This window comes from Macrotis lagotis, chromosome 8 (assembly GCF_037893015.1).
Source record: "Macrotis lagotis isolate mMagLag1 chromosome 8, bilby.v1.9.chrom.fasta, whole genome shotgun sequence".
Lineage (NCBI taxonomy): Eukaryota > Metazoa > Chordata > Mammalia > Peramelemorphia > Peramelidae > Macrotis > Macrotis lagotis.
The window spans coordinates 194,632,087-194,658,911 of NC_133665.1; the positions used below are offsets into that span (position 1 = coordinate 194,632,087).

At 45.6% G+C, this 26,825-nt stretch overlaps 3 protein-coding genes across 6 annotated transcripts in view; 1 reads left to right on the forward strand and 2 right to left on the reverse strand.

The window, feature by feature from the left end:
• Positions 1 to 26,825, forward strand: part of CENPP (centromere protein P) — a 162,064-nt gene that overhangs the window by 39,590 nt on the left and 95,649 nt on the right. The gene's annotated exons all lie outside the window — the stretch shown is intronic.
• On the reverse strand, positions 5,097 to 22,451 carry OMD (osteomodulin). 2 transcript variants are annotated; one of them, XM_074199301.1, is made up of 4 exons: positions 21,768 to 22,451; positions 16,030 to 16,165; positions 6,192 to 7,142; positions 5,097 to 5,508 (listed from the first exon to the last, which is right to left on the reverse strand). In XM_074199301.1, the coding sequence occupies exons 3-4, from the start codon at positions 7,126 to 7,128 to the stop codon at positions 5,213 to 5,215; spliced, it is 1,233 nt and encodes a 410-aa protein (XP_074055402.1). In that variant the 5' UTR covers positions 7,129 to 7,142; positions 16,030 to 16,165; positions 21,768 to 22,451; the 3' UTR covers positions 5,097 to 5,212. The 2 variants fall into 2 exon arrangements, with proteins under 2 accessions (XP_074055402.1, XP_074055401.1); XM_074199300.1 differs by lacking the exon at positions 16,030 to 16,165.
• Positions 24,087 to 26,825, reverse strand: part of ASPN (asporin) — a 31,080-nt gene continuing 28,341 nt past the window's right edge. For all 3 annotated transcript variants that reach the window (XM_074199302.1, XM_074199303.1, XM_074199304.1), the window contains exon 8: positions 24,087 to 25,361. In XM_074199302.1, the coding sequence (XP_074055403.1) occupies positions 25,164 to 25,361 (198 nt within the window). In that variant the 3' untranslated portion in view covers positions 24,087 to 25,163. The remainder of the gene's footprint in view (positions 25,362 to 26,825) is intronic.

The following is a 26,825-nucleotide window of genomic DNA, read 5'->3' on the forward strand; positions in this document are numbered from 1 at the left end:
TTGTTTGTTTTAGTGGGTGTTCATTTACAGAGATGGCCGAGTTCTTCCATCATCTGACCCTGTCCCTGTGAGACACCCCATCTGCTTTCCGAGTTAGCTCCAGCGCCAAGCTCAACCATATGCATTCCATTAATATACCTCCAGAGGACTTTAGAGTTTTAAAAGTCTAAGCGCAAACGCTTTCATTGTTGGAGCTCTCAGAGGTTTCCTAATTCTCTCCCCTCTTTTTTTCTGTCCCTCTTTCTTTGTCCCTCTCTTCTGTCTCTGTCCGTCTCTTCTGTCTCTTTTTCTGTCCTTTTCTCTCTCTGTCCATCTCTCCTCTCTCTGTTGTGCTCTCTCTCTCCCCTTTTCTCTCTCTTTGTCTCTCCTCTGTCTGGCTCTCCTCTCTCACTCTCTGTCTCTCTCTGTCCTTCTCTCTCTCTCTCTCTCTCTCTCTCTCTCTCTTTCTCTCTCTCTCTCTCTCTCCTCTTTCTTTATCCTTTGTTCTCTTTCTATGTCTCTCCTTTTCTCTCTCTCTTTCTTTTCTGTCTCCTGTTTCTCTGTCCATCTGTTTCTCTATGTGTCTCTTCTCTCTTTCTATCCATCTCTCCTTTTTTCTCTCTGTCCTTTTGTCTCTCTCTATCCTTTTCTCTCTCCGTCCATCTTTGCTCTCTTTCTCTCTTCTCTATCTATAAACATAGATAACACATATGTCTGTATGTATCTGTTTGTGCATCCAGGCTTTCCTTTTCTCTTTCTTCAGGTATCTTAGAAAAATGGACCTTTGGTTTTGATCTGCTGAGTGCTCTGGGAACATCTTGTATTTTATAGTTTGGAAACTGGCACAATTATTGTGTGAGTCAGCCTGGGGCATTTCTAGGCTTATCTAGCTGCACCTGTCAGGGGATGCAGCAACCATGCCCCATGTCCCTGGAATGCTCCCCTTCTTCCTTCTGATGCTTAGAATCCCTGCTGCCCTCCATATGAACCATACTGATCTTCCCAGCTGGTGGAGCCTGCCCTTTCCTGAAATGACCTTAGATGTTGGTTTCTTATTAACCTTTTTGGAATAAATTTGGTGCTTGCTGTACACCTGGCCTCCTCCTGTAGCATGCTGGTTCCTCAAGGGCAGGTCCCTGGGGTGCAGCAGGTGCCTAATCAATGCTTGTTGACCTAGTTCTTGGTTCTCAGGGTTGTATTTGGCAGTGGCCTTTGTCTCAAAAATGTTTGAGTTCATCCAAACACTGAACCACAGAGTTGTCTGTTTGGAGACCTGGTGGGTCTATCCTCCTCACATTGGGCTGGGATGATGTCCCCTGCAGGCCTGGGACTTTCCTTGTGAACTTGCATGGAAAGTGTTGTCAGTCACTGAGGCCCTAAGCATTGATTAATCACGTCCTATGTGCTGCATACTTGGACTGAGCTTTACATTTGTCCAAGTGCCATAGAGAGGCATGTCTTCTCAAACAGGTCTCAGAGTAGCCCTTTGAAGTGGGTATTAATAATGCCCCCATTTCGGGGCAGCTAGGTGGTGCAGTGGATAGAGCAGTGGCCCTGGAGTCAGGAGGACCTGAGTTCAAATTCAGCCTCAGACACTTAATAATTGTCTAGCTGTGTGACCCTGGGCAAGCCACTTAACCCCATTAAAAAATTTTTTTAAAGACAAAAAAAAAATAATGCCCCATTTCACAAAGGAGAAAACAGAGTTTCAGAAAGGTTTAATGGTCACAGTGCTAGTAGATAATTGAGTTTTGAATTTGAATAGATAAATGAGTTTTGAATCCAGGGTTTCCTGACCCCCAAGCCTGGTACTCTATCCATTAGGTAAATCTGCCTCCCCTCTAGGCAGCTGGGTGGCTCAGAGGACTGAGCTCCAGGCTGGCAGTTGTGAAGACTCCTATCCCTGAATTCAAATCTGACCTGAGACTCATTCGCTGTGTCACACTTGGCAAGTCACTTCACCCTGTCTGCCTCAGTTTCCTCCTATGTAAAATGAGTTGGAGAAGGAACTGACTAAAATCCTCCAGTGTCTCTGCCAAGAAAACCCCAAGGAAGTCACGAGTGAACCCCTTGCATGAAGCAGACACGTGATTAGCCCTGGTGCTCTGGGACATTCTCCTGGGAGGATCAATAACCCCAAACTTTTGGCCAAGTGACATGTGGCCATTTCAAGGGGGGAGAGAGCAGAGACACCTGGCAACTCCGCAAGGGTCCCCAGAGGAGGGCTGTGTGCATCCTGGCCATGGGCAGAGAGCCTCCGCTGAGCAGTGGGGGAAGAGGGACACTTTGGGTTACAACCAGGGTGGCGTCTTCCATGAAGAGTGATCTTCCGACTAGAGACAACAGAGCAGGAAGAGCCTCCTGGGAACCAATTTTCAGGTGATAGGAGGAAGAAAGCCCTTGGCTGTCCAGAGCTAATCAACAAGATCAGCCACCTGACCCAGTTAGCCTGCCTTCATTCTCCAGGAGTGGAAAAAGGAGCAGTTGTTAGTGGTCAGCACCAGTGGCATGTTCAAACAGTTGTGGAGAGCAAGAAGCAGACATTAAGGCTGGAGATTCTACCAAGAAGGGAGGAGGGGGGAGAAGACAGAAGGAAGACCAGGAACTTGACTTGAGTTCCTGGCTGAGGCTGGTGGGACCTTTTGTTTTGATCTCGAGGTTAGGTTATGGATCTGCCAGGGCCTCCCCTTTGCCTCTCCAGCCCAGTCTGTCCACGGTTTGGGGCACTAATACAGGCACATCCTCAGGAGCAGGTGTGCTTGTGCCTGCTCCTTGTTTGACCAGATTGCTGAGGCAGCGCTTCCCTAGGGATAGGGGAATCTTTTGAGAAATGTCTAATAGCTACAGGATGTGGGAATCATAGGTCCACAATGGAACCACCTGAGAGTCAGAGAGCAGTCACTGTGTGTAAAGGTGGCTCTGGGATGACCAGTGGTTCAATGTGTCAGAGCTTCCCTTTTTCCAAGGGAACCAACCAATCAGAGGAACTTCTGAAGGCCAGAGCTTCTCGACCTATCTAGCTTAAATTGGGGTTCTCTGCAGCCACCAGAGACCCCAGAATCACCTTGACCAGCTCAGAAACAACCTCATGCAGGAGCTGCCACAGCCTGAGCATCCCATCCTCTATCCACCCCCCCCCCCCAAGCAGCTGAGAACTCTCTCTCTGCTCTGCTTGCACATTCTTCTCAGACAACAAACCCTTTTGTAAACTGTGATTAGATTCCTTGGCCTCCAGAAACACCCACTGTTGCCATCCAGTCTAAACTCAGCCCACTTGCCTCTGAAAGGGGTCAGCGTTGGCAGCTGGGGGGGCATGCCACTGAGTAGAAACAACCAGGACATTGAACAGAGGTGAGGGGACAAAGCATTCCAGGCCCAGGGAATGGGCAAATTGAGAGAAAAATTCAAGATACAAATGGAAACCATATGCCTCAAGTGTATGGTCCTCCCTGGGCAGCTTCAGCCAGTGGGCCAGGAGCACTTGGGGGCACCGTGGAGTTTCTAGAGAACTAAGTAGGAGAGAAAGCAGGAAGGCTTTCAAGAGTTCTGGGATTAATTAGTGCTGGTTCCACCAGAGTAGGAGTGAAATGTGGGGAGCCTGCCTCTGAACAGAGGGGAGGAGAGAGCTGGCCCAGGTGTCAAGATCATGATAGGCAGTGGTTCTGCTTGGGATATATGAGGAACCCCAAGGGGCCAGAAGGCAGAATATGGGAAGGGGAGCAGTTTAGTTTGGTAAGTCTGAAAAGGGCATCTGGGGTCAGATGATAAAGGAGCAAATGAATGAAAGAATGAAAGAATGAATGAATGAATGAATAAATGAATGAATGAATGAACTGATCAAGTGTTTCCTGTGCTCAAAGAATACACTGAGGGAGGAAAGGCTTGAGGTGTGAAAAACCAAGAGAGGGTCTACTGAACAAGTCCAGGCAAGAGATGATGGAAGAGACACATTGCAGGGGGAGTGGGGGGGGGCAGCCAAGAGGATATGGAAGAACCACAATTGGCAAGTACAGGGCAATGGAGGGAGTGCAGTAGAGCATGACTTTGAACAATGAGGGACAGTGGTGCTCTGGAGAGAAATGGGGTGTTGGGTTTTTGAAGAGATGAGTTCTGTCTGGGGCAGGGTGAGTGTGAGAAGCTCCTGTTACATTGGGGGTGTGGGACCCAGGCTGGGACTGGGCCAGCAGTCCTGGGAGGAGTGAAGGTTGCCACCTGGACAGTGCCCAGAGTGTGTAGAGGAGATTTCACTGCTTTTTTGAAAATACCAGAAACTGGCTTCTACGTTGTCCAAGTTAGTGTTTGCAATGTCCACCCCACGATGTTTTGTTAGTGAAAGGGAAGTCTAAGAAATGGCATCTACCAACAGTTGCATCATATGGATGCCGTCGGAGCCGCTGGAGCTAAGGAAATGCTGAAGTGTAGGACTGATGCTCCCCTTGCCTCGACCATTTGAACTTGTTGATTTTATTACATAGTTAACTCTCAGCTGAATTAACATATTAATTTTAATTAAAAACTCCTGCTCTTTTATCAGCACCCTGACTTTATGCTAATATAGCTTTTTATTGATGCATCCACTCTGGGGTTATTCTTGTGGACTTGCCTTGGAGTCAAGGAAACTGGGGTTCAGATCATGTTCTGATCTTCTGACCTACATGACCTTGGGTTTGGGCTCTTAGGGTCTTCACAGAAATGGACCTGGTTGGGGAGGGGAAAGTTCTCTTAAGTCCCTTCCAATTCACATCCTGTCTTCACATCATGTCGCATTTCTGCATTCCCTTTGTCACATCCATGTTCACCTAATAGCCTAAGGGTACTTCCTTGTTGGTGAAGTTCACTCCTGTCTTGGTGGTTCTCAACAAGCGATGCAGCTGGGGGTCCTTCAAGGCCTCCCCAGTTGGGCCCTGGCTTCCAGCTGCCAAGAGGTGACATAGTTATTGTGACTTACCTTCGGGGTGACAGAACTGAGAACTTACTACTTTGACTTTTAACATTTAGTGGAATTTTCTGCTTAACAGTTAAAAATTAAGGAGAAGGCAGTGAGATTAAGGTTGCTATTTTGATGGGGTACAATGGACTTTTTAAGCTTTAAAAACATCAGACCATTCACATTTTGAATATATGAAATGCTGATTTCTGTTTATTTTTTTAAATACTCAATGACATCTGGTATAGCTATTAAGCTTGTGTAGAATACAAATGCAAAGCTCCATTTTTTTGGTAGTTGTTGAATTTAATAGAAGTAAGGATCAAAGTTCTCTTCTGTTCTTTCCTGCTCTTCCCCCTCGGGCTCATTTTCTTCTTCTTCATCATCAGCCCCAAACCTGCGGAACACTTGTGTCTTCAGCTGGACCATTTGCCCATCAGGTTTTCTTTGTTCACCATAATAAATACTATGGATGTAAGGGAAGCAGAAGAAAATGTAGGAGCTTATTGGTTCTTTTAGCCTATTTTGATCCAGGCGAATGTAAGTCAAGTGGTGATAATTTGTTGGGTCAATGGTTGGACACATCAGGGTGACATTTATGTCTGTAAAGAAAAACAGAAAGTTATCATCCAGACTGTCTTGAACATTACTAAGAACATAGCTCATTAGCTGTGTTCATGCTTAAATACCTCCTCCACGGAGTTAGGCTTAGCACCGCCCCCCATCAGAATCTCTAAGTGGAGAGGTTCTCCACCTACCAATTCAGAATCCCCTCTACAATAAACCCCCAAAAGTGGTTAGTGGCTTCTATACCAGCTACAACAAACCCTTAAGGAAGTAATTGTTTAATTGCTTTTCAGGTGAATCAGAGAAAGAAAATAAAGTCTTGACAGGATTTCTACATGAGTTCATTCCTTAGGTTTAGATGAAATCGAGCAAAATTTAAAAGAAAGTGTCATAAAATTTTTACTTTAGGCAGGAATTTTCCTGGATCCCACAGAATTCCACCCTTTTCCTGGCCAACTTCAAAGGCAGCTATGCCTGAGGGTCAGAGTTCACTTCATTCGCTTGTCAGAGAATACCCCAATTCCTTCTTTTAAAAGACATGGTTATGGGGTGGCTAGGTGGCACCATGAATAGAGCACCAGCCTTGGAGTCAGGAGTACCTGAGTTCAAATCCGGCCTCAGACACTTAATAATTACTTAGCTGTGTGGCCTTGGGCAAGCCACTTAACCCCATTGCCTTGCAAAAAAAACTTTAAAAAAAAAGACATGGTTTACATACATTCAATTTCATTGGCTTCCATGTAGAGATGGGCCAGGTTTCTTGGTATGTAGAATGCTTGTTTCAGTTTGTTATGTCCAACATTGAGCTCTAGTAGGCTGGAAATATTAAAAATGCCATATGGAACTTCTTGTAGGTTGTTGTACGATATTCTTAGAGCAAGAAGCTTGGGGAATCTTTTGAAGTAACTGTCTGGTATGAGAGAAATGGAATTATTTTCTAGAGACAGATGCATAAGGGATGAAGGTAGGTCAGGAGGCATGGTTTGTAATCTGTTGCTACATAAATTGAGTTGTGTCAGTTTGCCCATTTGGGAAAATTTTTCTTTTAATAAAGAGTCATGAAGTTGATTGTGACAGAGGTCCAGCATGGTTAAATTTAGTAATCCTTCCATGGCCTTTACTGCCACTCTGGAGATCTCATTGTAACCAAGAAGAAGTTTTTCTAAAGAATGAGGAAGAGAAAATGGAAATTCTTCTAAATCATTATGATCTAAGTGCAGCTGTAAGAGATTGGGAAGTTCGACAAAGACATCGTGCTCAATCTGGTGAGACTTGATTTTGTTGTGGCTGAGGTTGATTTCTTTCAGGTTAGAAGCATTGGCAAATGACTGCGCTGTCACAGCTTCTATCTCATTGAACTGAAGGTAAAGCTGTTGAATGTGTGTTGGGATCTTCGGGATGGTCTTGAGCTTCCGGTTGTCACAGTACATGGCTGAGGGAAAGGTCAGGGGACAGAAGCATTCTGGAGCACAGCCCAAGGGACTCTGAGGAGCAGATATCCCATAATCTTGGTTGGAATGAAAATAAAATGCAGGTGAATATTCATCATCGCTCTCTTCGTCATAGTCTTCATCCATCTGATACATTTCATACTGACAATAGACGGTAACTTCAAAAAGGAAGAATATAATCGATAGTTGCCTGAGAAGACCCATGTTCTTAATTAAGTCTAAAGAGGAGAAAATAAAAAGGGAAAAGCTCCATGTGACTTTCATTAAATTCATATTTATGTATATTAACATTTTTGTTGTCAAAGGAAATGGAAGGAACCTCTTGAAAGATGGAGCCACAGTGCAGGGGTTCATACTAAAGCACCAACAGGGCTAACAGAGAATCTCAGTGCAAGCTGATGTGATCATGTCCAGAAGGAGGGTTCCACCCACATAGCAATGGGCTTCACTTTGGGGTGCCATTTAACCTCTGTGTGACTGAGCTCCTCATGGATAAAATGACAGAGGCAGACCAAAATCACGTCTAAGGTCCTCTCCCCCTTGAAACCCATGATTCCATGATCTCATGTATGTGTGTGTGTGTCTGCACAGATAAGCCTTCACAGGGTCATCACCTTCACATATGTGGTGGGGGTGGGGGAGAGATTCAACCTTCAGGGGAATAAACAGGAGCTAGGAAGTAGAAAGAACACTGACCCCTCCAGAGCAGGCCAGATCAGGAACTAATTAACTTTATCATTCATTACACACTTTTCTGGAGTTGTAGATACCCTTTTTTGGCTACAGACTGTCTTAGAAAGCCCCTATTACAGTTATCAATTGTAGGTTTATTTGTTTTGTTTGCCCAGTTGCCTCTTAACCTGGTTCTGGCAACTCTCAGGAGTGTTGTAGGCTCTGGGTGATGCTGTAGCCATAAGGGACCCAGCCCTGGGCCTTAAGCCTTGTTGAATTATGTCAGCTTCTTGAATATTTCCTGGAAAGGAAGACTTTGGCCAGGACCATCACTGATAGCTAGACTCTCCTGAGTTTTCCCTTGTCTGAGCTTGTCTCGCTTCTGGCTTCCCTTGCCTTTTTCCTCCTCCTGTCTACTCTGTACTCCAGACCACAAGGGAGAGTTGGTTTTTCCAGGATCTATTCATATGAGAAAAGAGTATCTACAACTGCAGGAATGTGTATAATAAAGTGGATGAGTTCCTGGTCTGGCCTGGCCTGTTCTGGAGGGTTCTGGCCTGTCTGCTTCCTAGCTTGGAATATCTCCCACCTGACCCCCCCCCCCCATGCCACATATGTGAAGGCAGTGACTCCATAATGGAGACACACATACCAGATCATGGACTCATACCTTTCAAGGGGGAGGTGCTCACCTTGGATGTGATTTTGGTCTGCCTGTTTCATTTTATCCTTAGGAGCCTCAGTCACATAGAGAAAAATGACTTCCCAAAGTGAATTTATTCCAAGCCAACAGATGTTTTTCTGCCCCCACATCATGCCATCTCTGGCCAGTAGGCATGAAGAGTCTTAACGATTTTTTCTCAGGTTGGTTTATTTGTTTCTCTGATTCTTCTGCCAAGGCCCACAAGGTTCTGTCCTGTACCCTTCTGCCTTTTGCTCAGCATAATTTTTCCTGACTATCTTGGTAAGGCTTCTGAATTCAGTTATAACCTCTCTGTGGCCGAGTCCCACATCCCTAGTTGTGGCATTTTTAACCTTGCCCAGCCTCCAGGCTCACATCACCAGTTTCCCAAAAGATGTTTCAAACTGGCTGTCTTGACACCACCTTCAACTACCTGTTTCAAGAAGTATCTCAAGCTCAACATAGCTAGAGAATTTTTTTCTCCCCAAACGGTCCCCTCTTCCAGACTTTCCTGTTATTGTGGAGGGCTCCGTTATCTTCCCAGCTACTCAGGCTTGTTGCCTCATTGTCCCTCAAAGGCCTCCCTAGTGCCAACATCCCTGAGGAGTGATTGTCCACACATAATATGGCTGAGCTGGAAAAACCATCAAGAGAACAACACTGGCCCACTAGAAACTGTGGTGGGGGAGGGGGTGGTTGTGCCACAGGGTCTGGACCAGAAAGGTTTTTTCTCCTGTGGATTTCTTTCCTTTTCCTCTTTCAAAGGCAGCTGTTATTTCACTTTATCACCTCAACTCTAAAGCTTAGAATATAGACATTGCTCCCTGATGTTTTCACATCTGTAGGCGCAGCTAAGTTGACCACCGAGAACAAACCCAAGTCCCCAGGTTCTCCCTCCTTGTGGGAGAGAGGCTCATGGTGTCTGTGGTTGTATTATCTAGCCTCCCATCTCACACCCCAGCCTCCTTGCTTGGCTGATTGTGGATGCAGGTTGCCGAAGTGCCTGGGGATGAGGAGGAAGTGAGCCAGTCTCCTCACACAGCCCCTGGAAGTATTCACCAGTTATCCGGCCTATCTATCCATCTCCAGCTTCACCTTGGACTTTCTTTTAAAGAATTTGAATGGCATGAAAACCTCATTTGAAGAAAAAATAGACCATTCTGAAATATGAGTGGCCTTCATGAGCCTAAATTTTAATCAGATTGTATTTTGCATTAAGCAAACATTGTTAGATGTAATAGGCATCATGAAAGGGCACATTGGAATCTTGGATTGTGGTGCCGGAAGAGGCGATTCATTGGACAAATGAGAAGAACTTTTAGAGGGCTCAGTAAAAAACAAAAGTGAATAAGTAGGGGTTAGAAGGTCAACATTAATGATGGTGAACTTGAGCTTCCAAGGGAGAGTCTGGGGAAGGACCAAGACTGGAGAGAGCTAAGATTTGTCCATGCAGAGCTAGTGGTTAAGAGAATCGAGCAGAGGGGGTCACCCTGGGAGAAGACAGAGGAGAGGAGAGGATAGAGGAGAAAGCACTGGAGGAGGGAAGGGAAAGGAGGAGGACAGGGGGAGAGGAGGGAGGAAAGGGCCAGACCCAGGGTCTTGAGGAATGACGTCTTGTCTGGAAGGAGGAGGAAGGGGTAGAGAAGAATTTAGGGTAAGGATTCATGGGAAAGCTGTGAAGCTGAAGTTGAAGGAGCCAAGAGAAAGGTAGAGGAGAGTGGAGCCAAGGGTTTCCACAGGCACAGCCCTGAGGCTTGGTCTCACTGTGATGGGAGACTTTAGATATCTGGATCAGAGTCTCAATAAGAGGCACTGCAGTAGAAACAATGGGAATGGGGGGGGTCTCACCCCATCCCAGGAGAATGTGATGGAGGAGAAGCATGGTCTACTTGACCTGGATCAGGGAAAGCAGAAAGACTGGATCCCATGACCTAGATGTCCCAGAGGACGTCAATCCAGGAGGGAAGCTGGTGCTCAACAGAGGGTTCCCAGGGGCTTGTTTTAAGAAGACTTTGTGATGCCTTTTCAAAAGAAAAATATAAAAGGTGGTTGTGAGACCAAGTCATGGGATCTGAGTATCCAGGTCCAGTAAACTCTGCCTCAGGAGGGCTAAAACCAGACAGAGCTGAGAAAGAAAGAGGGATTAAATAGGCAGGAAGGCTTTTGTTTGTTGTGATTGGGACCATGGCGACTGGAGGCAGACCCTCCAGGATTGGCTTCTGCTTTTCCTGCTAAGGAGAAAGCATTCCTTTCCAACCAGGAGTCCTGGGGAAGGGAATGTCAGATGCCCTGTTTGGAGGCTTTCACTGTCTCTGGGGCACAGGGAGGCTGTGGGGGGGGCATTATTGATCACCTCTGTGGTCAGTTTTATGCTAAGCGCTTTGTGAATACCATCTCTTCGGACCTTCATGACAGCCCTGCCTGGTAGGGGCTGTTTTCTCAGTACAAAGGTCGGTTGACTAGCAGCTTCCTGGATTTGGGGGCCTAATAGGAGAAGAAACATTTGGAACAGTCTGGGGATGTGATGGGAGCTGATCACAGATTTAGATGTTCTCCAGCCATTATCATTGAGAGTTAACATTTAGAAACACTCAAGCCAGGACACCTGTTGATTCATTTGATCTTCACTGTCATCCTGGAAGACTTAAGGGGCTTACCTAGAGTCTAAATAAGTGTCTGAAATAGGAGCTGAATTTGAGTCTCGCTGACTCCCAGTGCAAGGCTGTACCCACTTTGCCATCTCTCTTCCTCCACCTAACCCTAACACATACATACCCACAAACACACGCCCCAAACATGTACCCAGCATGCTGGAACTGTTCCTTTTTCATTAAGAGAATCAGCTGCAAAGAATGCGGTCATTCTAAAGAATAGAATTTACTGTATGTCTTGTGAACTCTTGGTCAGAACCAGCCTTTCTCAGAGCCCATAGGGCTGTTAGCAATGACCGATAATTACTGAATAGCTTCCTTTTCTTCATGTGTGTAGCACACCTTGCATGTTCTTATTGTACCTTCTATATATTGGGATTATTGGTGCTCATCAGCTAAGACTTTGTTGGGAGTGGGCTCAGCATTAACTTGGGGATCAGGAAGCCTGGAGTCTTATCCACATTGTGCCTCTTCTCTTCTCTCTGAAAAGCTTTGGAATCAATTGTGAGACATGGGAGACACTGACCCAAGACTGCCCGGCATGATGTGCCCCCCATCAAACAAGGAACTGTGTTCTATGAGAAGCTCAAATTTAGAGCCATCTCCATTCCAAATGCTCATATGGATTGTTACTGGCAGAGCCTTCTGAGCTCGTATTGGTCTGATTGACTGGCTGGACACGTTGTACATCGACCCTGACATGGGGATGTTATTTCAGACCTCTTGGAGAACAGAGTACAGCAAGCAGCCAACCAAAAAGCTCCTCATCTCTCACCAGCAACTAGGCATTTGATTCCTGTGGCTCAGTTGCATTTCTCAATTAGGTTTTCTCCTTTTCCATCTGGCCAACTCCACTTTTTAAGATATTCTCCTCATTAACTTTTTGAACCACTTTTTCCATTAGACCTAAACTGGTTTTTAACATATTGATTTCATCAGCATTTTTTGGATTTCCTTGACCAAGCTGCTGACTTGATTTTCATGTTTTTCCCACATTACTCTCATTTCTCTTCCCAATTTTTCCTCTACCTCTTTTACTTGATTTTCAGAATCTTTTTTGAGCTCTACGACTGAGCCCAACTCCTATTTTTCTTGGAGGCTTTGGATACAGAAGCTTGGACTTTGTCATCTTCTGAGTGTGTGTTTTGATCTTCCATGGGACCAAAGTAATTGTCTATGGTCAGGTTTCTTTTTTTCTGTTTCCTCATTTCCCCAGCCTGTGCCCTGGTTTTGAGGTGCTTCCTGAGTTTTTGAGTTGTCATTGGGACACCCCCCGCAAGGATCTCAGTGTCTTCAGAATCTTAGGAGAGACTCTGACTGCTCTCCTGGCCTCTGCTCTGGCCTCTGTGAATGACCACAAGCATTCCCCTTTGCCCTGGAGCTGTGAAGAGGATCCCTTCTCTGCTATGGTAGTTATGGGAGCCCAGACTGTGACCAGAGTATGAATATGGACAAAGCACCAGTGTCCTGTCCCAGAGACAGAGGAGAGACCACAGTCTCCCCTACCCCCCTCACCTTCCAAGGGCTGAGTGCTCTGGGAGCAGCTGCCTGGTGGCTCCTTACTGGGTGGCTCTGTGGGCCTACTTCTGTTTCCTGGGATCTGGGCTGTGCTGATGGCCATGGTTGTGCCAAGGGCCACGCTGGCCTAAGCTCTGTGCTCACTCTGCAAGATTTCCTCACTAATTTTTCAAGTTGTGCTTGGCATTCCCTGGGTTGGCAGGCCAGGAAACAGCTTCTGCTGCCATGAGCTGGTGTTGCCACGGACCCAGGCACCCCACAGGCTATTCCCAGAAGGCTGGAGATCCTTTACTCCCACAGTAATGCTGACTGTGCAGCTTCTTCTTCCACCCCCATGGAACAGAGCCTTCCCATGATCTTCTAGGTTACCTTGGGCTGGAGAATTTCCTCACTGGGTCTTTCTGTGGGTTTTGTCTCTTGAAAATTTAGAGTCATATTTTAAAGTTTTTGGAATATTTTGGAAGAGAACTCCTGGGAAAACCTGTCCTCCGGCTGCCATCTTGGCTCTGCCCCCTGAACTATATTTTCTTCAAGACTGTTTCTTTTTCCTCATGTAGCTCATTCAAGACCAATGTTAAAGTTCACAGGGGTGTTTATGGCAGAGTACCAGGCAGTACTTTCAGAGGCCTTAGGATGGTTTGCTTTCCTTGGGGGCTCATCAAGGCTTTGAGAACATCCATCCTTCCCTACAGCCCCTCTTCCAGCCATCTCCATGACATTGTACAGATGAGCTCAGGACATTCTAAACCAGGCTAGTAGGGGAAGCTCAAGCTGACGCCTTTCCCAGGCTTATTCAATCTCCTGGTCTTGAGAATGACCCCACATTAGTAATGCTATCATTGTTGATGCCCCTTCCTTAATTGGTATCGCAATTTTCAGTTTTGAAATACTGTGGTTTCAGTGATCTCTTCTAAGAGGGCATTTCCCCCAGTGGTGCCGAGTGCAGTCCATCCACGTTTGGCCATCCTCTGACTCTCTTGAGTCTCCTCCCTTAAATGAGATTCAAAATCACTCAAAAGGATCTGACTTGACTCCACACAGGGATTCTTTGCAATCTGGCCCTCTGCCACCAGTCACTGCAGAAGTGTAAGGGACTGGTGATGAATGGGCACCATTTGTATTTTCTTAGTTTCCTGGATTGCTGTGACCAAAGAGTTCATGTCCAAGAGCTTCATCTGTTTGCATTGGACACCTCCACCTGCCTAGGCTGGTCTTCAGAAACCAGGCCCAGTGTTCCCTGATGATGGAACCTTTCAGAAATTATCCTCTTTTTCTAGATCTTGAAAACCTAGGGCTCTGCTGTGACAGAGCCTCAGAAGAGCTTGGTGGAAGGGGATTTTCTACTGGGAAATCAGAGGTCCAGACCAAAACCCAAATCCCAAATGCTAGGTTGACTCTTGCTCCCCAGGGCTGAGGGGTCCAATTGTTTGATTCAAAGATTTGGTCTTTTAAAGAAAATATCTCTGGTTTCTTTGATTTCCCTTTTTATTAGGGCTATATGTTTGAGCCTAGAAAGTGAGAAACTTTGCTTAATTGCTCCTGATTAATGATGATGACAATGACAATGATAATGTCATTGCCAAAAGTCTTGCTGGTGGGTAGAGCTCTCTCCATCCTCCCAGTAGCCCAGGAGGCCCATGTGTGGAGTCACTTAGCTGAGACAGATTTGAACTCAAATCTTGTCTCCAGAGACCCGGCTTCTTCCTGCTGGTCCTCGGAAGCAGCCAGAGCACAAGGTGATTGATGCCTGGATTGAGGGACATTCACTGTGAGGCATGCCCAGAATTGCCTGTCTCTATTTCATGCATTCCTGCCGATCTTAGCTGGCCCCCAAAGCAAGGATCACTCAGCCAGGGGACTGATTTTCATCCAGGGACTTAGCCCTGCCCCCTGCTTATCCCCTCCTCATCCCTTCCTCATCTCCTCCTCTTACATCTTCCCATTTCTTCCACAAGGTCCCCACCTCTCTCTTTCCCCCTTCTCTGTTCCTGCCCCTGGGAGGGGCTGAGAGTCATCTGGAGGTGGCTAGTCTTCTGTAGAGTTTGGGGCTTTTAGCCACTTAAACCAAATCTGTTCTTCTAATACCATCCCTTGGGTCTGCCGGGAACCCCTCAGTCTGGTCCCTCAGGAAAGTGCCAGCCTCTGCTCCACCTTCTAAAGAGGTGGAGGTCTTCAGCCTCAACACTCTGCAGATTTATCTCCAGATCCTGGTGACTCCACCCAGAGTGTGATCCAGACATAGAATGACACCCCTCCTTCATGTAGGACCCCTGGTCCACACCATCCCCTCACTCCCAGCCTAGTCCAACCTCCCCCAGCCCAGACTGGAAATTACCTGTCTATAAGGACTGATATTAAGGGGCTTCTTGATCATTTACTGGGGCTTATTGTGAGGACATTTCATTCTACCAGAGGTAACTTTTCTCCCTCTCGTTCCCTGACTTTTCCAAGACTCTGGTCCACTCTTTACCACAGTCCTTTTGGGAACCATTTCCTAAAAATTGTTGTTGAGAGCTAAATACAGACATAGCCATTTAAAAGGACTTGAAAAATAACCTTTTCCCTTTAACAAGAGTTTATTTTTTTTTTTTATAAATTCCAGATATGAGTCACAAGTTAAGTAAAAAAGTAGAGTTCAATAATCCCTTTCTGTGTTCCCAAGGCCTTTGGCCAGCAGATGGTTAATGAATGCTTTGGGGATTGAATTGAACTTGGAGAAAGGATTCCGTTGTTCTCATTTAACTGAAATGATGAATAATAATTCACTTAAGGATAAATTCCTACTTAAGAAGAAGGAAGGAGAAATGTCTCAAAGGTGGACTGTTTCTGGGTAATAATGTCTGGTAGAATGAACCTAAGCAGCTGGACTGGCCTCAACAGTTTCTCAAGTCACTTGAGACAGGCTTTTCTAAAGCAAAGAAAAGCACTTTGCAATGATTCAGAAGATCCAGAAAAAGTCTTCCAAGAGTGTAATCTCTGATTTCTAGAGACCCCTTTCAAGTTATATGGTAAGACCCTAATAAACTGGGACCCCAATGCTTGTTCAGTTGAATTCCCCAGAACCCTCCATTAGCCAAATTCTATCCTTTGACCTTCACCGTGATTTTAGGGAAAAGGGGGTGGGTGGGTGGTGGGGAGGGAGGCAAGACACGAACAGAGATATGAAATAAACTTCGTGGGCCCCTGGTTACAAAGTCTCCCCCTTCCACTCCCTTCTCCCATGACAGTAAGGTAAAGTGGCAGATAATATCGGAGACTGAGCAAGACCCTCCCTAGCCAAAGAAACCCTCAGCTTACTGGTCCTGACTCATGAGAGAGTGCAGGAGACAGTGCCATTCCCTTCAGGGGATTTTTGGGAAGCCACCCACCCCATTGGAAGCACAAAACTCTGGGACCCAGAAGGCTTCCTTCCTTCTCCTGCCATTTTAGCAACTTATCTAGCAACAGATCTTCTTGCACAAAAAGTTTTCAATCAGCAGTCTACCATTTATTTTTTAAAAAGCAAATATTCCTGTTGATAAACAACAGGAATACTGTTTCCAAACATTGAAAATACAAATCAAATTGCATTTCCATTCATACCTGATTTTGCTTTAGTTTTCAGTGAGTGATGAATTTGCAAATCCTTTGAATGAATCAGAAATTCCTGAAATCTGTAACCGTGTCTCCTAAAAATCCACAGTAACTCTGTCCCTAGTCAGGGGTGTCCTTTGAAATACTGTAGCAATTTAAGCAAAAATATAATTTGCTTTAGTGCCATTTGGGTTGGATTAAATTATATGTTACTTTTCCAGAGAACATTACGAATGCAAATAAAAATTTTGCTAGCCCTGGTCAATTTATGTGGTTTCATTCTTCCTTTTCCCCCTTAGTTTGGGTTTGAGGTGTGGCATGAATTTCCTATAATCTGAATGGTCAACAGAAAAACTAAATGAGACACTGTACTGATTACTACTTTTATATTCATTCCCATTCCAAATGAGTTCTCCAAGTTAATGGTCACCAGAAGGTGGAACTCCATGTTCTAGTGAAAATGAAGGGGAAGCCTAGGTTTTTATAGCAGCAAAGCCTAAGTTAGTGAGACCCATCTGTAACTCTGTATAATAAACACCTGGGCCTTCCCAACTCTCCTCTGCCCTCTACTAGGAATGAGCTTTTAAACAAAGGAGTCTTAAAGGTTACAACTAGTTAGCATTGAAATCCACCCCTCCCCCAATTTACAAATAAATTAACTGAGACCCCAGAAACAATGCCACTGCATAAACCCATCTCCCATATACCAAAAATCATATTATTGTCACATGAATCCATTTTACATTTATAACCATCTCTTCCTGGTACTCCCCTCCTACCCCCCCAAAACCCCAACCCACTCAAACTCAATCTCATCACCTCATCACTAGCCCTTCTGAAGGTGAACAGTATGGACTCTCATAATCTTTGCATATATATATGGGTACCACCCCATCTTCCTAGTCTGTTTGGAGCAAATCTGGGAAGGGGAACAGGCTTAGGATGGAGAGGTGTAATCTGGTCTTTGATGGCTGCCTCGGTTTTATTTTATAGTGTTAGAGGGTTTCCCCAGTTTTCTCCCCTCCTGGGACCAAAAGGTCTGATTTCCTGCCCAGTGGATTCTTGTTTTAAACACCAAGTTTGTGTCTGTTGGTGGGGTAGGCTGCTAAGATCATGTTTTTACACATTCTTGCAATCTTGTACAAATGATTAAGGTAAAATGAGTATGGAGCTTCATTTTTTTCTTTCTTTTTAAAGTTGTCCTTTCTTTTGAATTAAAAAAAATCTACTAGATTGCCTTTCTGCTGTTGAATTTAAATCCTCAGCAGCCGATGTTCTTGGGAGTTTCTGTTGAACATATAAGGTAAATCTCAAAAGCCAGGCTCTTACTCAAGACTTTGGTATGTAAAACGTGGCTGATGGTACTTGAGTCAGGTTTTCAGCCGATGACACAGTCTTCCCATATGTTTCTTATTAGCGATGTTGTTCTTAACCCTCAGACTTCCATCCACATGATTACGTGGAAAGCCGCTGCACTTTTCAGAATTTCATGGAAAGTACCCCAGCAGATTTGTTAGGGTACCATTCATGACTGACCCCGTCCTGTTGGAGCAATTGGTAATGTCATCAGACTCTTGTGAGTGAGAATCACTTCCCCATAGAAGCCTTTAATGAGCTTCCCAACATAAGAAGGCATCTTTTTTCCTTTCTTTTCTTTTTTTTTAAATTTTTATTTAAGGCAGTGGGGGGTTAAGTGGCTTGCCCAAGGTCACACAGGCAATCATTAAGTGTCTGAGGCCGGCTTTGAACTTGGGTCCACCTGACTCCAGGGTGGTGTTCTATCTACTGTGCCACCTAGCTGATCTCTCCTTTTTTTTACTTTTAAAGGAAGTTTAGAAACATTTCATTGGATGCATTTTTCTCGAAGTCTTCAAATTCCAAATTAAAATCTTAGAACCGATGGCAAATATGAAAAGATTGCAAGAAACTGCATCTCTAAATAGAAACCAAAATTTCCAGAAGCATTTAAATGAGCCTCATGTGTAGAAGATTAAGGATAAAAAAGCAAGATCCTGAAATTGGAGTGAGGGAATTACTGTTTTTCTGTTTTAGTGCATTCTCCCTGGGTTTGCTACCATTTCAGATTTTAGTGGGGGGGGGGGGGGGAAGTCACTGGAACAAGTGAAGTCTGAAGACAGAGCCAGGTTGTGAAGTGCTTTGAATAAATAGGGAGCCACTGGAGTTTATGAAGTTGGGGGGAGGGTGACGTAACCAGATCTGGGCTCTGATTGCAGAGTGAAGGTCAGATTAGAGTGGCGAGAGACTTGAGGCAGGCAGACCCTCTAACAGGCTGTTCCAGGAGTCCAGTGGGGGGGGGGGGCTAGGGGCTTGACCTGAGTGGGAGCAAGGTTTGAGGAGAGAAGGGGGCATATTAGAGAGAGGGAAAAAGTGAAATTGACAGGCCTTGGCATCCTCTTGGATAAGGGGGATGAAACATAGGGAGGAGTCCCCCCTGTTGAGGGGAGGTGGGCATGATGGGACCCTCAACAATAGGGAAGGTAGGAGAGGATGGGTTTAGGGGCAAAGATAATGAGTTCCATTTTGGACGTGTCAAGTTCATGATGTCTGTTAGATATCTAATTGGAATTGCAAATCTGGAGGTTCAGAGAGAGGTTAGGGATGGATAAGTCTGAGAATCGTCGGTGTACAGATAATAATTGAAACTCTGGGAGCTGATGAGATCACCATATGAAACAGAAGGGAAGAAAAAGAGTAGGAGGTCCCAGAGAATGGTGAAGGACATGCACATTAGTGGGTGTGACTTGGCTGCCCATGCAACTGAGGAGCCTGAGGAATAATAGGGGGACGAGCCAGGAGATGTCAGAAGACCCAGAATTTTCTGATCTGGACATGAGAAAAGGTCATGAGCTTGGAGAGTTTGGAGAGGCTAGTGATGAAGGCAGCTGCATCCCTGGTGACAGAGAACTGGGGGACCCCAGGAACTGAGTGAGACAGACTGATGTTCATAGTCAGTTTTGCTATCTCTGAGTCTTTGGTGTAAAATCTGGGTTTTTCTTTTTCTTTTGGAGAGGTGGTGAGGGAGGGAATCAGTAATAGTTTTGTCCCCAAAAAACAGAAAGGAAAGAAAGAAGGAACACAGTGACATTTCTAAAGAGAAGGCCCAGGAAGCGGCCAGAATGCCATGGGGAAGGGCCCAGACTAGCAGGAGAACCTTGGAAGGATCTTGGCTTAGTGAGGCCAACAAGGTGTGGTCAGAGTCCCAAATGTTCACATATAAACCTTTTCCATTTTGTATATGAAAATGTTGCTCTAGGGGCAGTTGGGTGCACAGTGGATAGAACACCAGCCCTGGAGTCAGGAGGACCTGAGTTCAAATATGGCCTCAGACACTTAATAATCACCTAGCTGTGTGGCCTTGGGCAAACCACTTAACCCCATTGCCTTGCAAAAAAAAAAAAAAAAAAAAAAACCAACTAAAAAACAAACAAACTGTTGCTCTTGTTCAGAAATCTTAAAGCCATTTCTAAAAAGAGACAACCATCTTAAGTAGAGTCAACTTTTCCTCCTGTTGAGAGCTCCTGGTTTGAAATCTTCTTTTCTTCTATGTCTCACTAATATTACTCGGATTTTTCTTTGTTTTGAATGACATTTAAATTTTTTCTTTATTTTTCCTTCACTCTCCCTCCCTCAGGATTCTGGGGTATGGCTGCCCTCCTCTGGCCAACACTTATCATTAGTAGTATTATCATTGTTTTTGTTATTATTGTGGAGCAGAGTCCTATCTGCAGAGGAAAGGAGTGCACAGCCTCTCTGGCTCTTCTCCCAGTTCCCTTGCCTCTCTCTCCCTCAGGATTCTGGGGTGCGGCTGCCCTCCTCTGGCCAAGACTCAGTAGTCCTTCTCTCAGCCCTGGGGGGACTCAGCCCAATGCCAACTTCAAGTTCTTTCTTTCTGTGGCAGAAGATGAAAACTTCCTGTCAGCTGCTTTTCAGACTGTGGCTCCACCGGGCTCTCAAGGGCCACCCAGCTGGATCCAGAGAGATGTTTTACACCAGATAATTCCTTTCTGGTACGGGAATTGGGAGCTTTTTAAAAGAAGACAAGTTGTCATGAGAAATGGCCCAACATACTGGACAGAGACCTAGCTCTGGAGAAGGGCTGCAAAGGGAATGCTAAGCATCCACATAGTGCTTGCTCTTGGACCTCCTCTCCTCAGCTGGAAAACTGGGTTCATCCAAGTTGTGCCTTCCAGGGCTCCTGTGAAGACCAATCTGGCACACTACAGGGGCCTAATAAGTGCTCATACCCATATCCTGTTCACATCATTTTACTCAAATAGCCACCTCCCTGGTGCACACCTTGATCACTTCTCCCTTAGACTATTGTAGTCCTCCCTTCCTCCACCATGTCCCCGTGTCAGCTGGTCCTCCATTCAGCTTCCAAAGCAATTGTCCATCAGCATAAGTCTGATTGTGTCATTCCTTTATTTGAGATTCTTCAGTGGTTCCCATTGCAGGTGATGAAATCAGATCTCAGCTTGCTATTTAGAGCAAGGTTGGTGAAGAAATCTTCCTAAGTGGGGAGGCTTTGGAGAAAGGAGTCACTGGAGTTTATTAAAGGAGGGGTGGCACGATCAGACCATTAGGAAGATCAGTGCTGAGTGGAGAGTTAGGGGGGAGATCCAGGCAAGAAGACCCCTAAGTTTGTTGTTGTTCAGTCATTTCAGTCATGTCCAACTCTTGGTGACTCCATTTGGAGTTTTCTTGGCCACGAGTGGTTGGCCATTTCCTTCTACAGTTTATTTTAAGGCAAATAGGTCAAGTGTCTTGCCTGGGGTCACACAGCTAGTAAGTATCTAAAGCCAAATTTGACCTTAGGTCTTCCTGACTCCAGCCTTGGCACTTTATCCACTGTGCCAATTCCCCCTCCCCCTAGTCTGCCATTGCAATAGTCCAGGCATGAGGTGGTGGGGGTCTGTACCAGAGTGGCAACAGTGTCAGAAGAGAGAAGGGTATGTTTGAGAAATGTTGAGATGGTGAAATCAACAGGCCTTGGCACCATCTTGGATCTGAGAGTAAGAGAGTGAGGAGGAGTCCAAGATAACTGCAAGGTTGGGGGCCTAGAGGCTGGGGGCCGGGGATGCCTTCTCTGGAAAATAGGGGGAGCAGAATTTGGTGGGAAAGATATCAAGTTCTGTTTTGGACATATTGAGTTAAGAACCCTACTCTGCTCAGTTTGGGATGTCTGATAGGTTGCTGAGATGTGAGATTGAAGATCACAGAGAAATTGGGGCAGAAGAGTCAACGATCAGCATCCATTTACGAAGGACCAAAGAGTCTCATGTGGGGGACAATATGCCAAGTACAGACTAACTCCATCTTGAACTGGAGTCAGTCTGCGAGGGAGGGAGAAGAAAGTAGAGACACCCTGGAATGGCCTTCTCAAGGAGCAAAGCCACAGAGAGGAAGATAGGCCTGGGATTGTGGGCAGCAGGGGAGCAGTTGTGGCTGGGGGAGAGTCGGGATCAGCAAGGGCCCTTTCTCACCCTCCATTGCTGCCCTTCAGGCTCTCTCCTGACCACCTAGCCCTTTCACCAAGACTCTTCCCTGGCTCCCTTCTTGGCCTTTCCAGCCTGACTCCAACCTGCCTTTCCAGATTAACTCATTACCACCCCCCAACCATTCTTTGTCTCAGGTCTGTGGGACAAACTGGTGCTCCTTGAATGTGAGTTTCCTTCTCCCACCTTTGCCCACAGGACCGATTCTCCTTTTGTCTTTGGACTACATACCTTAGCAGATGACCTTAGACGTGCTGGCTGCTTAAAAATTTCTCCAGGAACAACTGGAAGGAGACTGTAGGGTCACTTTTGGAAGGCAAGTGTCCATTCCTTCATCTTTTCCATTTTTCTTTTTAGAATCCTGATTCCTTTGAATTTTTGTCAGGCTAAATCTGGCCAGATCCATCTGTTGTTCCCAATTTCTTTGTGCCAGCAAGTTTCCTCTTGCTAGCCAAGTGGTAGAATCCCAAGGCAGAGGTTCTGTTCTTATTGTTAGGGCAACTCAGGCTCCCTAGAAACACTAGCAGATCAGTTCCATTTTGTGTGTGTGTGTGTGTGTGTGTGTGCGCGCGTGCGCTCTGTCCTAGATGTGCCCACCCACCCCTGTTGATCTGACTCTGTGGGGCCTCTTACCAACTTTGAGGGCTCTTTTACCTCTGTAACTGTCATTTAATATGGAAACACAGGACGGCAGAGTGTGGCATCTCAGACATTCTTTGGGCAGCTGCTTCCTCTCTCCAAGCAGATCAGAATCTTGTCTGCAGACTCCCAGGGTGCCTGGACCACTGAGTGCTTGGGCCAGATTTTGAGTCCAGTCTTTCCTCCACAGCCTTTGCATGGACACCACCATCCATCATCCCTTATGGTTATCATTGGAGACCTTGATCTATTTAGACCCTCAGTCTGGGAGAAAAAGAGCAAGGGAAAGAGAAACCTTTCTGTGAAGAGGGAAGTCAAAGGGAGTGGTCATAGCCATGCTCTCAAATGACCTCTGTGGTCAGAAAAATCTCCTAGTGTGCCTTCTCTCTGGACTAGGTTATATAATGACGCCTGCATTTCCTGGAAGGAATTAATTTAGACAAACTTTTAAAAAGTAAACATCAGTGAGCTTCCTTCTCGTCTCCTCTTCCCGTTAATTATGGTCATTTCTCTTCATGTGTGGGAGTGAGCATGAGGGCTTGTGCTCCCTTCAGACAGTCTGTGCCATCAGAATTTTGGGAACAGGTAAGCGCGCCACCAGCCCTGTGTCTGTAGACTGGATTGTTCCACAGTGATTTTTTTTTTTTTTTTGTTCTGGATCCTCATTAAAGAAATGTGGCTCCCAGCTGTGGTGGGGAAGCAAATGTCTGAGCAACAAATTACAGAGAATTTCCACTTATTTTGTGCTGTTTTTCATAAGAAGGGGAATAGCTAGCATTCATGGGGGTCGCTTGGAGCACAAGGCACTGGACCTGCAGTCAGGAAGACTCATTTTCCCGAATTCACATCCAGCCTCAGATGCTTCTAACCAAGTGACCCTGGGCAAGTTACTGAACCCTGTTTACTCGGTTTCCTCAGCTGTCAAATGAGCTGGAGAAGGAAATGGCCAAGCGTGTCTCTACCAAGAAATTCCAGTGGGGTCATAAAGTCAGAGCCAGCTGCACAGCAGCGGTGTGCCTGCCCCTATACAAGCCAGGTTGTTAACAAACAGGACCACATTCAGTCTTCACAGCGACCCCCCCCCCCCAGCAAGTAATTCTAGTATCAATTTTAGATCAAACTGTCAACCAAAAGTATGTGAAGAACTACAGTTTTCCTTTTATTACTGCTTCTGTACAATGAGAATTTTAATTTTTTAAGTTACAATGTAAAATTTAGACTCAGAATTATTCAATTTTAGTATATTTTTTATATTTTTGTATATTTACATAAATATATATTTGATACTTTTGGGGGTCATAAGAGGTTGCTCAGGAAGGAAACCTTAGGGATGCTCTTATTTAAGCGCTTGATTTTTAGGAAAAAACTGAGACCCCAAAATATTGTGCTAAACCCAAGGTGCCCCCACAGGCAGTAAGGAACAAAGCTGGGTTTCCAACTCCAACCCCCCCCACACACCTGGGATGCCCAACTAGCAACCCTGGGCAGAAAGCACAGTGTGGCAGACTGCCCCCAAGGCTCTTCCAGGCATCGTGGTCATAAATGCATGTACACGTACACGGCACATGTATGATGGGCTATATGGCAGACTGTGTGTCTAACACATGTGCTGTACTCTGATGAGTTGTGAACCATGCCTTGCATGTACTAGTACAAGACAGAGATGTGTATGGGTTTGTCTTGGGTGTCTTGTGAAAAACATGTGTGTGAGTGTATGTAACACCTTGCACAGCAGGTGTAGCTCTGCCTTGGTGGAAAGAGTTTCCTGCCTGGGAATCCCCTCTGCCCCCCCACCCCCTGCCTGGTTCCTTCTCTCAGGGTGGTTGAAGGGAGGGCCTTGAATGGGTCCTGATTAAGCTAATGTGTCAAAAGTCTTTTGTTCTTGGGCAAGAGAGGGAAAAAACATAATGCCAAACAATAAAATTGGATATGAATCAAGAATTTTTAATAATGTATTCCTTATTCTCAAATATTACTTAACTTATCTTGAATACTACTAATAAATATACAGGTAAGGAGATACAGAAAATATCCTAGTTTTTATACAAAACTTTAAATATTTGTATATTTTACATAAGCTACCAAATCTCTTAAAAACAAATTATCTTTTAATGCTACCTGCTTTGATCAGCTTGGAGGGACTCTTTGCTTGTCATAAGACATGTGCTTAGAATCCAGGCTCTTCTGACCATGTGAGAGGGACGGATCTCCCCCAAAGATGCCCCAGGTAGTGAGGTTACACTGTGTAATTGCACATCGTCTAGCAATATGACATGAAAAGTATACAAAGATAACTCATATAATGGAGAAGGCGATTATAGACTTGTTCTACTAGAAATTCTAACTCACTACAGATATAGTTCTCTAATTACCCTAAAAACATGTGAACCTGTGTGCGCCCACCTTTTATCACTGGGAAGTTGGCAAGGTGGCAGTCAGCCTTGCTGGATGTCCCTGTAGGGGTCCCGATGGATCAAACATCCCCTTTGTGAACCCAGGAGGAATTCCTTTTCCTATTATCCAATCCTGCAGATGCCATTAGAAAGATGACGTTACAGTACTTCCTGATTCATCAGTAATAGAATAAGGCCAGTCTGGTTTGGAGCCCTTGATGTTATTGTCCTTGGCAATTCTAACAATGAATTGGCCTATATGGAAGTAAGACACTTCAAATGCTATATTCTCTGTTTTAAAAATGGCTAATAAAAAGTCAGAAGGGCGAGGCCTTGGCTTATTGTCTCGCATTTTTAGTAAAAAAGAAATTTTTAAGTATGTCATCGGACAATATCTCTGTAAAAATGAGCTAAGGTCTCTGTTTTTGTCAAGTAAATCAAATTGTGGGCCATATTTACAACCACCAAATTGAATAGATATTTTATAACCTGAACTTGGGGTAAGAGTTGTCCACTCTTAACAGACTTCAAGTATCCTGAAAGCAATACTCTAGAGGCCTTTTTATGTCAACGGGCTCTTGTTCCCTCGTAAGCCCTACTTTCGGAAGTTCCCAAGCTGGACACTCATTCGACTTAAGACACACCGGAAGGTGGCTGGCTGGACTTCCCAGTATTTCACAGGGTTATTAAATAGACTTATTGCACTATATAAGGATTTCTTCTTCTTTGTTACTGTGGGACAGAAGTCATTGATTCCAAGTTTGGTGATGTTGTTGTGATGGAGGAAGATCACCTGTTAAAGACAAGGAGACAGTTGGGTGGTAGATAGATTTAGTCATGGCGAGTTGGTGCTAATCACAGCAGAAAGACCCCAGCCTCTGGGAGCACCAGGACAGGTACTTTTGGCAGAGAAGAAGGTGGAGGGAGAGCCCTGCAGGCAGGGGGTATTATAGACTAGCCCAGAAAGGCCCAGACTTGGTAGCTAGAACAGCCAGGAGACCAGTGGTCCTGGACCATAAATGCCCCCATTCTACTTTGGGATTGGGAAACCCTCAGGAGGCAGGGGCTTTCCACAGGGTGGAAGCATGAGGCCAGCATAGGCCTTGGAGCACAGAGTAGCAGATAAGGCAGAGAACAGCTAGCCAGAGAATAGAACAGGTGAACTGGGTGGGAAGACAGGAAGAGCCCAGGAGGTAGGATGGTGGGAACTCGGGGCTGTGGCCTGAAATGATCAGGGCTGTGGAGATCTCCATGAGCACAGAATGAACTTCCCCCTCATATTTTGTAAACTATTTCACTATAATTATTTCCTTTGAAATCCTATCAATTTTATTTCATGCATTTAGAACCATAGAGCTCATGATTCTGGGAAAGTGTCCGTGAACTTTGCCAGGCCATAAAGGGGTCTCAAAGGGCTGAAGCGTGTGGCTGCCCTTGAGGGGATTGGGGTCTCCGGGGGCTATTGTCCCTGCCTGCATGGGGAACTTTGTGTGACTTGATCATTGTGGCTATTAGAAGTTACTGTTGGGAATGACTGTGTTGGTAGCAGAAACCATGGCTAAAATCCATGGGGGCAATTCTTGAGCCCTAGTTCTTGGGAGTGAAAGATGGAAAATAATACTTGAAGGTCAGAGTTGAGATGGTCATGGCCTCTGCTCCTCTCATCATAGCCCTGTGGTCGAGCCTCAGTGCTGGGGTAGGCTGTTAGACAGGAAGTGAGGCAGATGAAGGCGATGCCAGATGGGGATGGAAGCTTCCCAAAGGCAGTGGCAGGTTTTTGTTAGCTTTGGGAGCCCCTGAGAACAGCATAGCCTTGTAGCCTTCTGCAGAGGGTGCCCCCAGGAGTTGCCCCCCACCCCACCCCAAGCTGGCACTGGCCTCCATAGGGAGAGAGGATTCTCCTCCCTTGGAGACCCTCAAGCCAATACCAGCTGATCCTTAGATCTTCTGGGCAGCCTTTGTTCAATGGCTTGGGCCAGATATTGACTGACTCCCTGCTTCAGTGGTCCTGAGTGTGCACATACCTGGCCTGGCTCTCTGAGCCTTCTGATGATTCTAGCCCCAATGCCCATCCTGCTCTGGAAACATTTGGTTTACCCAGCCCTGTCCTTGTTCAGGAGGCTATCCCTGCTCACCTCCCAGTCACTGCCCAGCCCTTCTTGCACCCCCTTTGGTCATGATCCCTGTTGCCACCCTCCAATGTGAGACCCTCCTTCTCCACCCCACACAGAAGCCTGCTTTCTTCCAGTTCTGCGCC